The following is a 12054-nucleotide window of genomic DNA, read 5'->3' as shown; positions in this document are numbered from 1 at the left end:
TTGTCTCACTCGTTTTTAGTATAGTGGGTCTTTACCGGCTGTTTGGATCATGCAGAGTGATTGTTGCTTATTATTCTTAAGCCTTTACCTAATCTACCCACCCTACTACAGAATGTGTTTATTGGTTGACTTACAAACCTTTTGTACTGCTTACAATTATTATGGTATTTACGGATATGATACAGAGATTTTCCTTTTGTTTGGAGGTTATATAGTTTGAATAGGACATTGAGTTGATTCGTTACTGCCAACTTTCTCATCTTCTTCCAGCCTTGCGTTAATTCTGCTGAGTCTCCCCATTGCTTTTCATGTGCCCATGTGCCCCTGGACACACACTAGTAAAGTTACTAGCTAGCTACGTACAGAATAATATTGTACCTCAGCGATTTCTCCAAAGAACAATAATTATACGTAATTACGGTGCATTTATGAATAATACGCTACCGTTCAGTTTGTGGTTTTATGACTTCATAAAACGTGCAACGCAAGCGTAACAGGAACTTTCATTTGAGGGTATAAAATTGTTTGATTTTGTGCTCCAATCAATTGTACTGTACTTCATTATAGAGTACTGACTGGCTGGCTGGCTGTTGGTGTTCCCCCACTCTCCTCAGATTGTGGCTGGATGAACTGTTCCTACTGTTCTTTGCCAATCTTGAGGACAGCATACCCTCAGTTAGACAAGGGACAGCTGTACGAATACAAATGGGTAGGTTGTACAAAAATTTGCACCAACGAAAATTACCAGTTATAAATAAATACGTGCGGTTGAGTAGCAAGCAAATGTTGTGTAAACAGAGATAGCGGATGTGGCACTGTTATAATAATCATGGTTTTATGGTTTTGTCAGCTTGTACTAATACATTCCATTGCCATGATATTACGTAGAGAGTACTCAGACGTAATTCCTCTCTGAGAGGTGCGGCTGATTCATTCGACTAATATAATGGATAGGTGTGTATGTGTATATGCCAGGTTTCATTGACATCTGAAGGGGTGCACATTATTTTGTTTGTGGTGACTTGACATGGAATGTCTCTTATAAACAAACTATAATAATTTACATATGCGCAATAAATTTTTTGCTTACATATAATTATACTTCGAATTCCTAACTTCATAATTATGGCAGATGTAATGCACTTCCTTTATTATTAACTGCAGGTATCTGGACAGTTTGACAGAACAGTAACTGTAGCTTCTCTCAATGTTGTGCATGCATGCATGTATACATTTTTTTATTAACAAAGATTATACTATTGTTAAAATAATGTTTAGCGATCTGTTGTGCATATATATTATTTTTTTTTATTAACAAATATTATTATGTTATTATAATTATGATTGAAGTAAATGGTTAGCAAACTATATAGCAGGTGAAACACTTATAACACTGGCTAGAAAACTTAAATTGTATGCATGATGATAGTTAGTGCAGTAGCATGAAGTTTCACAGTCCTAATGGTCCGTACGCCTGGTTAGTGTTCAGTTCAATCTCCTCTTTGGGTGACACCTCCTCATAAACAGGACCAACTGGTTTAGTGGGTTCTACAACAGACAATGCTGTTTTTCTGGTGTAGTACACTGCCTTCTTACGCGTGAACGAGTACATCACTAGGAGTCCAGCGAGAAATCCAAGGATAGTAGACGCAACGAAAGTAGTAGTAACACTGATGGCAAGAGTTACACCAGTTGATAGGGTGGCAGCTGTGGAGGATTGGCAATAAAATTAATATTGAGATAGAAGCCTGAGGCAGTTGTATACCACACCCAGAGTATACACTGTGTTGTACTGTTACTAGAATATTTTGAACCAAATCAGCAGAAAAATTGACCTCATACGATCTAACTATTGCGTTCTAGCAAGGATAATTACCAGTACTAGATCTAATTTAGGTTTTGATAATTATTGATCCTCACTCGTATAAAATAATTAACGTTTAACTAGAATAAATATTTGGCAGATGAGCCATTTGCATAGGTGCCAACTTCCCTAGTCAAATTTCAGGGACAAAACATGGGCCGGGGGCATTAGCCCCCTGACTCCTGACTCCTGAGTAGCTGGCCGCCAAAGGAGAAATTCACAATGATTACTCGGATATACAATGTACCAGCTACATGATGTGACATCATTGTGGTTACTGATTGTGACTAAGCAAACACATTGTTAGGGATAATGCACATTGTTGTTACAAGTTACTAAGTATGAAATTTAATTGCAATTGAGGGGTGATTTATAGGTACACAATTTACATATATGCTCCAAATGGGTGACAGAACATTTTAAGCAGGTGAAATATCACCCGCTAAGACTAGCACACTGAAATAAACCCTGAAAATACAATGGGAGTCCCGGACCGTTAGGATCACAGCTATAGCAAAAATCGAAGCCTAGAGTGTTACAAGCTAGTACATGTATATATAGGACACCTGACATGCAGTGGGACCGGAGTATAGGCTCACAGTAGATCTAGAGCCAGTAAAGAAGTCTTCCCGTGATAAATAAGGCTCCACGTACATGGCTGCATATACACAATCATGTACGACTTGTGTAATGGCGTGCCTCAAATTAAAGCCACGTTTAGCTACATATCGTACACCTTCTTGCTTGCTTTCAATCAAGATCACAACATGCATGCCAATAATTATAACTTGTTGCGTTGAGGCTATCCGTACTGTGAACGAAGGCGCTATGGCAACCAGGTGAGCAGACTTAAAACACAGACAAACAAACCTAGGGATTACCGCAACTCCCATGGTTGCCTATGTGCCTCGGGTTAATCGGTTAATTACCCTCACCTTCAGTTGGTGACACACACGTGATTGCCTCAGGCTTAGTGCTCCAGACTCCAACATTAGTGCAAGTGATGGTGTAGAGTCCTATCAGTGAGAGTCCATTGTCACACTGGTAAGTCAGTCAGCACTGTTCCCTCCAACACCGTCTCATTCAACCTCTCATAGTTCACTATAGTTCCGTTGGATGGCTCCGAGGGTAGAGAGCAGTTGACTGTGGTACGTGAAATGCAACGTATACAAGACAATTATACTAAAATTATACTGTATATAGCTATAGCACCGTTGTGACACACTTGGTACTATAGTAGTAGTATTGGATGGTATACGGCAGGTACAGTGTAGTACGTTGACTGTAATATAGCTATATACACAGCAGAAAAATTAATGTAGACTATAATTATACCTGGTGTCTCCCTGCACACCAAGCTCCCAGGATTCTCCACCCACTCTCCCCTACCCTCCACACCAGTGCATGTGCTGGTCCTCACATCAGGGGGGAACAGACCCTCGTCACAGCGATAGGTGACCTGTGAACCCAGTGAGAAGGGTGGTGTCCCACCATGATGTCCACACTACCTCTAGACGGTGAAACAGGAGAACTACAGATGACTGGGGGATCTAATGCATGAGATCAACATTCCTTTTAGAGAATACTGTACATATAATTATGTATTCAATGCGTGTATCTGTACGTATAAAACCATGAAATAGCTATAGCTTACTAAAATTGAGATACACAATTTGACTTTCTTGACTCAGATCATTCCAGCACAGTTGACAGCTCTGATGGTCACTGCATAGGATGTGTTGTAGGAAACAGTGATCTGTGTGGAGGTGGTCTCCACGGTGACTGGTGACCCGGAGAGAGATGTTGGGGAGATGATGAGGACATACCTGATAGACACACCACCAGTATAGGAGGGAGGGTCCCAGTCCAGAGTGATATTAGAGGAGCTGGGTTGGTTTAGAATGGAGGACACTATTGGGTTGAGTGGAGGGGAGGATGGATCTGTGGGTGCATTAATTATACTTGTTCCATGCACAATGTTATGTTCCGAACAAAGAACTCACCAGCCACAGTGATGGTGAGAGGACCCTCTCGTGAGCTCACTCCGACACACTCCACCATAGTACCTTCTACAATGGAGGCCTCAGACAGTGAAGTGAGAGTGGCAGTGAGGGGTCCACTGGAGTCAGTGAGAACACCACGGAATGCTGGAGTACCTCGTGTTTCATCAGTGTTAATGTTGTCGTTGGTTCTTAAAGTTATGCTGAACGTAGCTTGTTGTGGTGGAGTGACGTCCCATCGTATGAGACTACCAGGCATAGTGCAGGTTAAAGTGACAGTGTCACCAGGACAGGCCACAGGGGAAGTGGATATCAGTGTGGCTGAAACAAATTGTGTGTTCCAGTGAACACATAGATGATGATCTATAGTATAACTTACCTGCAGCAAGAATAAACAGCTGGATGCTGATAATAACTGCCTGTACTTGCATTACAGGAGCTATATACATAACTAGCTGGTACAACAACAACAATTAAGTTTATTGATCACCTATGATTGAATTAACACACCCTCTATTGAGGAAGTCAGAAAAACCACATCAGAATGTTGAGTATAATTAAAGAAGTCAACCATAATTATACACAACTAGATCTATATAAATATATTGGTAGTAGTACAGGTAATAAAATTATTGGTTCCTTCCAGTACAGACACTTCACTGAGGTTGATTAGGGTGGACGTCAGAGTTCCACCATCATTGCTTACAAGAACAGCCTCATGATCACTCCTGATTCTAATGTGTCCCTCCTTCGACCAACTTGAGAACCAATAAAGAATGTACTTTGAACTGACATCAACCCAGACATCGCTGGAGGATCCACTTGCCATATCAATGCAGGGCAGGCTTAGAGCATGTGAGCAGAACTGCATCTCCATGCAGGACACGCCACACTCGTGTTGGACGCTAATGAAGGCCTCTGTAGTAGAACAGCTTCAATCACACATGAAACACAATATATCTTGTTTTGCATTCATACCTCCTATCTGAGAGCCAATCATCACTGCTAACAGAAGATGCTTGATCAACAAGTTCACCATTATTTAACAGGGCAAATATAAAAAGTGCAAAAGCAAAATGTGACATCTTTACCTCCTAGATTAGATCATACTTCTCCAGTCATGAGACAGTGGGTAATTTATTGTGTCAGTGTGGGTACGAAAAAAGAGATCTAATATTAACCTTGTGTTTACCATACCCTATATCCAGAGCCCTATATCTGCTATATCTGTAGAGTTGTCCTGAAGAAGTTTTCCAAAAGTAAAGATCCTTAATGAAACATTTGCTAAATTGCTGACTTCAGTAAATAGCTGTGGGCTGAGTAACCTGTTAGTGTTTGTTTAGCCTGCTGTTGTGATCATAAAGGATACTGTTCTGTTAACAATAAAGATGAATGCAATCATGACCATTATTGATAAGTAAACAAACGGTTCACAAGCAAGATCAAGTAGCAAGCTATACTCTGCATATATTTGATTTCTCTATAAGCCTGATTTAACTGCAACGCAATGTGGCCTCTAGAGCAAGTTAGTCATTACAAAATCTCCATTGTCTCACTTGTCTTAAAAACAATTGATTTTGTACAATCGTATAAACATCCTTCTATAAGCTCCACTTTTCAAGTTCTTGGTGAAAAAACTATGAGCACTACAACAATCAGTACCCCCACAAACAGACCGCCAACAACAACACCTCCACAACAGCCAACAACAGCAATTGCAAACAACAATAATAACATATATAATTATATAACCCTCTAATACCTTGAGTGAAGCAAAACATGGTGAGAGGCATTAGCACTGAGTTTTTCTTTATGTACTGTGATTTATATTTGCTGCAGGAATCTGGGCAAGTTGGACAGAACAGTGCACACTGTGTCAAGCTCAAGGGCAGTTCCAGGTACATTTGTGGACAGTTGTATAATTAATATTCTCTTATTATTGTACAAAGCAAATTAGCATACATGTGTACATCAGTTTAAATATGTGTGAACAGATGCAGTGCTACATTGTTCTCATATTACATATACATATACATTTATATCTGATGCTGAATAATGAAAGTTGCAAGGAAAACAATAGCTGAAAGTTAGGGTGTAATGCACATACTACCACACACTGAACCATAATTATAATAACTGTCGAGTTTGATCACCACGTTATAACAATGGCAAGTTTTACAGCAAAAAATAACCTCCTCTGATGTATTATAATTATAGGGAATGCAATTGAGACAATCTCCAGGTTATATATACGAACTATAGCGAGTCTATAATTATATAGGCCTATGAAATGGCAGAATGATCACAATTAACTTGTTGAATAATGCTATTGAATATTATAGTGAATGAGTTTTACAGTCCTAACGGTCCATACGCCTGGTTTGTGTTCAGTTCAATCTCCTCTTTGGGTGATACTGGTACCTCCTCATAAACAGGACCAACTAGTGCAGTGGGTCCTACGTTAGCTTGTCCTTCAGTTGCCGGGAAGTATACTGCCTTCTTACGAGAGAAAACATGCATCACTAGGAGTCCAGTGAGGAATCCAATGACTAGAGTGACAATGAAAGTGATGACCACACTGATAGCGACAGTAGAAACTGTGAGAGGGGATAGTATGACTGCATGTATTTTTGGAATAGCAAACAATTACTGACCTTCAGTCCTAGGCACACACATGATTGTTTCAGGCTCAGTGCTCCAGACTCTAGTATTAGTGCAAGTGATGGTGTTGGGTCCAGTCAGTGAGAGTCCATTGTCACACTGGTAAGTCAGCACTGTTCCCTCCAACACTGTGTCGTTCAACCTCTCATAGTCCACTACAGCACCGTTGCAGGGCTCAGCAGGAAGAGAGCAGTTGACTATATGGACGATCAGAAAATGATATGTTTGTACTACGAGCACTCAACAGCCTGCCATTGAATACTTAGAAATGTGGAACAAAGGCGGTGTACGTAAACTAATACAATTGCACGTCTATAGATGAAATTTTTCAAAGGAAATCAAAAAATTGCCTCTAAACAGCTACGTTTTACCTGGCCTCTCCCTACACCTCAAGCTCCCAGGATTGTCCACCCACTCTCCCCTACCCCCCACATCAGTGCATGTGCTGGTCCTCACATCAGGGGGGAATAGTCCCTCGTCACAACGATAGCTAACCAGTGAACCCAGTGAGAAGGGTGGTTTTCCCACCACTGACGTCCACACTACCTCTAGACGGTGCAGCAAGAGAACCACAGCTGACTTGGGGATCTAATGCATGAGATAAACATTCCTTTTAGAGAGTTAATTGCCCATGCATGCATGTATGATACCTGTAACTGGCTGTGGGATGCCACAGTCAAAGGTCCCAGGGTCAGGAGACCACCCGCTACTGCCACAGGTTGAGGTTCTCACTTCATTGTCTTCACTACAAGTGAAAGTGAGCATGGATCCACCAATAGTGACAGGAGGTGTGTTGGTGATGGTCACACCAGCAGAAGTAGACGGTGTGGGACACACCACTGTATTACAGAGAAGGAATGTAAACAATGTATAAATTCTTATTAACTTACCCAGATTCACAATTCTAGTTTCACTCATTCCAACACAGTTGACAGCTCTGATGGTCACATTGTAGGGTGTGTTGTAGGAGATGGTTATCTGTACTGTGGTGGTCTCCACGGTTACTGGTGACCCAGAGAGAGATGTTGGGGAGATGATGAGGACATACCTGATAGACACACCACCAGTAGAGGAGGGAGCCTCCCAGTCCAGATTGATATTAGAGGAACTGGATTGATTTAGAGTGGAGGATATTCTTGGGTTTAGTGGAGAGGTTGGATTACCTGTGTGTGACATCAATAAGAGACTGCATGTGCTAGATTAGTAAAGATAGCTCCTCACCAGCAACCAATAATTATTGTCTTCTTTAGTTCAACAACTCTAGTAGCATCTGAATTGACAACAGTACAGGTGACAATGCTTCCATCCAGTACAGACACTTTACTGAGGTTGATGAGAGTAGAAGTCAGGTTTACTCCGTCACTGCTCACAAGAACAGCCTCAAACATGATCACTCCAAATCCAAATGTGTCCCTTCGACCGACTAGAGAACCAAGGAAGAGTGTACTTTGCATAGTCATTAACCCAGACTCTGCTGGAGGATCGACTTGCCATCTCAGTACACTAGACATATCACCAGGCACAGAGCATGTGAACAGAACTGCCTCTCTAGGACATGCAACACTGCTGTTGGACACCAGAGAAGCCTCTGTTGAAGTTAACGGTATGGAGATCTAGTATATATTTTAGATGCTGTATTGGACTCACCTGTAGCTGGGCCATCTGATGCACATGCTTACTGCTGAGGAAAAGTGATGACCTTGTGAATAAACTTCAGCGTCTATGCTTCAATAATTTGAGCCCTGCCCTTCCCAATCCAAAATTCAAAATCCTGGCTACCGCCACTGCATGTAGAATAACAGCCTCGGTTAAACCACGGGGAAACATGGATTGTACCGCTTCCATTTCCAATCCCTTTCTTTTACCTATGTTAGAAGTGATTGGCATGTTAATTAGTGGTAATGAGTATAAACTAAAAGTGAGACGGTGTACAATCCATTCATTCTAACATACATGTACTTTGGTACATACTTCTTCGATATACAAAAGACCTGCATGGAAGTTCCCTTTATCAAGCATGAAACATTTTATTCTCTGAATCCCTTCCAGTTGTGTATGTCCACAGATCAGAGGAGAGACAACCACACCTAAACCCACAGTGACACTTGCTACCAGCCAACCAGTAATAATCATGTTCATCAACTAATGGTAGTAGGGCCTCCATCAAAGCTACGACCCTTAATTCTTGTAGAGTGGGTCTTTACTGTCAGTTTGAGCTCAGTGTGATTGTTGCTTATCCATTCTGCAATCTTTACTAAATCCACCCACCCTAGTACAGATTGTGTTTGTTGACTGATGTATATACCATTTGTACTTCATTTTATGTGTATTCTTTACAGTAGGTTTTTCACCATGGTAGAGAGGTTAATTGTCCTTGCAGATTGTAACTAGTCCAACTTTGAAGTCAATTAACCGTACTGTCTGCAGCAACCAAATTAAGCCACTATATAGTTCTAATGAATGTGTCCACTAGCCAGCTACCACCACTAAAATGAATCTGATTAGAGCCTTGCTTCGCTCTTATAGAGAGCTGAGTGGTGTGAGTGGGTGTAGTTACCGAGTGTCCTCCCTCCTCCCCCTCTGTGCTGAGACACTACAACACAGACTCTACCCTCAACACATCAACCTCCTGGAGACACTGCTCAAACTGGTGAGATGGGTGATAAATGGATACTCATTGTGTCATCGACATGCATGCACAAATCACTATTATAAGTTCAGTGCATTAATGTCCTTGCTTGATAACGTCCAGGCCAAAAATACCGTAGCACTTGTAATTATTCGTGCACGCATGTCGAACGTCCTCTGATGGCGACCCTATAATTATGCTCTCTAAGTCTATAAAGTTACTTTAGTGATGTATGTTGTACTATCGATAGCGTTTGAAATTTCTTAGACAGCTAAGTTTCCTCAAAAGCTGACACTGTAAGAAACATTCGATACTAGCTTTTAAAGTAGGTTCCACATAACAATTTATTTGTAAATTGTACTGTGGCTATACACGTATCTACTTCTTTGAGTGTGTTCAATGTTTCTGCCTACATTCAATAGATAATGAGATCTGCAAACTCCACTTATTACGAGTACTCCCTCTCCACCCTCACAGAGCAGTGACAATGCCTGGTGCAATTGATGTTACTTGTGCGATGACATGATATAGGGTCTATGTTGTGCTTTGAAATTTGAAAAATATACTGGAGTAGACTGTCTCACCTCACTCTGTCAGCTGCTGGGGAGAATGATCCTCAGAGGAAGAATAAAACAACACGATCCAATGTGAGTAATTAAATAATATCTATATACGTAGCTACATGACTTAGGCTTGTATAACCAATTATTATGACTTAAGCCAATAACTCAAAGCCTATAAGACAACTTTCAAATCATATATAGTGTCATTCAGGATTCCTTTGTACGTGTATGCATATTAGACGTTAGCTATAATAAATTATATAGACTACATATTGGCTGTTTTAGTTGAAATTGTCTTTGAAGGTGGTTTGACATAGCGTTCACAGCTTTTACTTTATGTACATCACTACATGCACTGCATACTTTTTATTTGGTTTCTTTATAAATCATGTCACCAGCCGAGGGTTTGCACTTTAGTGCTCTAGTTATATAACTTCATACAAAACATGTGTAGTGGCTTTTTAATGAACAACGTTATTGTTTATGTTGTTCTTAAAATTGTTGATAATGAACGGATGCAGTGCTATATTAATTGTACATGTACATTGACTGAAGATGGAAATTACCATAAGTTTCACAGTCCTACTGGTCCATACGCCTGGTTAGTGTTCAGTTCAATCTCCTCTTTGGGTGATACCTCTTCATAAACAGGACCAGCTGGTGCAGTGGGTCCTACGTTAGCTTGCTCTTTAGCTGACGGGGAGTACACATTCTTCTTATGCATGAACAAATACATTATCAAGAGTCCCACAAATAATCCTATTATCGTGAATAGAATTGCCGTGACAACCACACTGGTGGAGACAGCTGCATCAAATTGACTCCCATCAGATAGGCTGGCGCAATTACAATTACAAGGAGCAACTGTAGGTGGTTCAAGTGGTGGGGATAGTGGAGCCATGCAGTTTATTGGAGGGGCTGTGTAATAGAATAATAATATCCATAACTATATGCAGCCAAGAGCTGAACTCACAAGTTGTGGGAGTAGGTGTGGCTAGTGATATACACTCAATAGCCTCAGGGTCTGGACTCCACATCAGTGTACTCTCACATGTCACCATTGTAACAGCAGACACATACCCAACATCACACTGGATGGTTACCGTGGATCCTGGTAATCTGCTGGAGACTGGTACAAAGGCTCCGTTCATGGGGTTGGTCAACATAGGACAGTTTCCTGAGAAGATCAGTTGAAACTGTGTGTCCTAAACAATAATACTCACCAATCGTAAAGTTGTACTCAGCTGTTGTACTGCTCCCAGCACAGTTGGTAGCCACAACGCTGACAGTGTAGTCCACATTGTATTGAGCAGTCACAGTGACAGAGGTGGATGTGAGGACAGTAGCAGAGAGCTGGGCCGGAGGTGAGATGGTCACCGTGTAGGTGAGGTCATCTCTACCACCAGTCTCAGTAGGAGGGTTCCACTGTACAGATACACTAACTTCACCAGCTGAGCTGCTCAGAGTGGAGTGTCTTATGGTGGACGGTGGTCCTGGTGGATCTATGTAACTTATTTTGATATAACAGACGAGGAACTTATTGCAGCTCCTCACCAGCCAATCGGATCATTGAAGATCCTATAGTGATTAGAGTAGGCACAACCCCAACACAGGACACAGTGATCCCATTCTCTGCTATTCTTGACAGAGTGGACGTTAAAGTAGTGTCATTGAATGCAATCAGTGTCACGGTGTAACCTGATACAACATTGGCTACATTGAGACCAGAGGTGGAGCGGACAGCGATCGTGCGAGAATTTGACGGTTCCCATCTCAAGGAATCTCCAGGAACAGTGCAGGTGAAAGTGACTGTTTCCATTGGACATGGTCTCTCCACACTTACTGAATATTGGGCTTTGAGAAAAATGCAGCAATGTAAGGAAATATATAATTGAATAGTCAGTCTTACCAGTGCTGAAGCCAGCCAGAAAGCAAATCAGAAGAACTCTAATGAGCTTTATTATCTCTATTAGTGTCATCTTGAATTATTTCTTGACAGTTAGAAGGTTGCATTTCAATGTGATTGCTGACTAGACAACTTCTCTTTGTTCACTTCCTTTATATTATCATAGATAATAGAGCCTCTATTATCTATGATAATATTATCATAGCTTCTTTTAATTACACTTCCTGTTTTTGTAGACATGAATGATACACAACCAAACAAGTACTCCGGTGGCCGGCCTTACAACATGCCAATTATTAAAATTTATATTTTTTTGGTATCTTTTTCTCATGGTTTTCGAAGCATGCTGTGTAATTGTGCTCAGAAATACAGCATCTTGAATTAGATAGATAATATCAGAGCATCAAATAATGGCCATTGTATGACCCTTT

The 12054-nt window shown here is 41.0% G+C and overlaps 2 protein-coding genes and 2 long non-coding RNA genes across 5 annotated transcripts in view; all 4 read right to left on the bottom strand.

The window, feature by feature from the left end:
* LOC135347728 (uncharacterized) overlaps window positions 1-5550 on the bottom strand; it is a 53334-nt gene extending 47784 nt beyond the window's left edge. The window contains exon 1 of the long non-coding RNA XR_010398529.1: window positions 4843-5550. This is a non-coding gene — a long non-coding RNA (uncharacterized LOC135347728). The remainder of the gene's footprint in view (window positions 1-4842) is intronic.
* A 447-nt stretch (window positions 5551-5997) lies between these two features.
* The window catches only part of LOC135347281 (uncharacterized), an 81504-nt gene continuing 75447 nt past the window's right edge, over window positions 5998-12054 (bottom strand). Inside the window, exons 3-7 of one of the 2 annotated variants that reach the window (XM_064545216.1) lie at window positions 7416-7688; window positions 7176-7364; window positions 6982-7113; window positions 6519-6722; window positions 5998-6461 (exon numbers count right to left, since the gene is read on the bottom strand). In XM_064545216.1, coding sequence (XP_064401286.1) covers window positions 7016-7113; window positions 7176-7364; window positions 7416-7688 — 560 coding nt within the window. In that variant the 3' untranslated portion in view covers window positions 5998-6461; window positions 6519-6722; window positions 6982-7015. Of the gene's footprint in view, window positions 6462-6518; window positions 6723-6896; window positions 7114-7175; window positions 7365-7415; window positions 7689-12054 lie in introns of both variants that reach the window. The other variant, XM_064545208.1, reaches the window with a different exon arrangement.
* On the bottom strand, window positions 7954-8237 carry LOC135347653 (uncharacterized). The gene is made up of 2 exons (XR_010398501.1): window positions 8173-8237; window positions 7954-8113 (listed from the first exon to the last, which is right to left on the bottom strand). It is a non-coding gene; the product is annotated as an uncharacterized LOC135347653 (long non-coding RNA).
* On the bottom strand, window positions 10076-11566 carry LOC135347245 (mucin-2-like). Its single transcript, XM_064545136.1, has 4 exons — window positions 11272-11566; window positions 10941-11219; window positions 10691-10894; window positions 10076-10635 (listed from the first exon to the last, which is right to left on the bottom strand). The coding sequence occupies exons 1-4, from the start codon at window positions 11534-11536 to the stop codon at window positions 10292-10294; spliced, it is 1092 nt and encodes a 363-aa protein (XP_064401206.1). The 5' UTR covers window positions 11537-11566; the 3' UTR covers window positions 10076-10291.

The sequence above is a fragment of the Halichondria panicea genome, chromosome 1, assembly GCF_963675165.1.
Source record: "Halichondria panicea chromosome 1, odHalPani1.1, whole genome shotgun sequence".
NCBI lineage: Eukaryota > Metazoa > Porifera > Demospongiae > Suberitida > Halichondriidae > Halichondria > Halichondria panicea.
This window is presented reverse-complemented; position numbering and strand designations above follow the sequence as displayed.

Bases quoted from the DNA above. Each gene is read 5' to 3' on its own strand.
- LOC135347245 (XM_064545136.1), bottom strand. From the start codon at position 11,536: ATGGAAACAGTCACTTTCACCTGCACTGTTCCTGGAGATTCCTTGAGA. The intron at 11,220-11,271 runs GTGAGGAGCTGC...TAAGTTACATAG, and splicing joins TTCAATGATCCGATTGGCTG to ATCCACCAGGACCACCGTCC. The intron at 10,636-10,690 runs GTGAGTTCAGCT...TCTATTACACAG, and splicing joins CACACCTACTCCCACAACTT to CCCCTCCAATAAACTGCATG.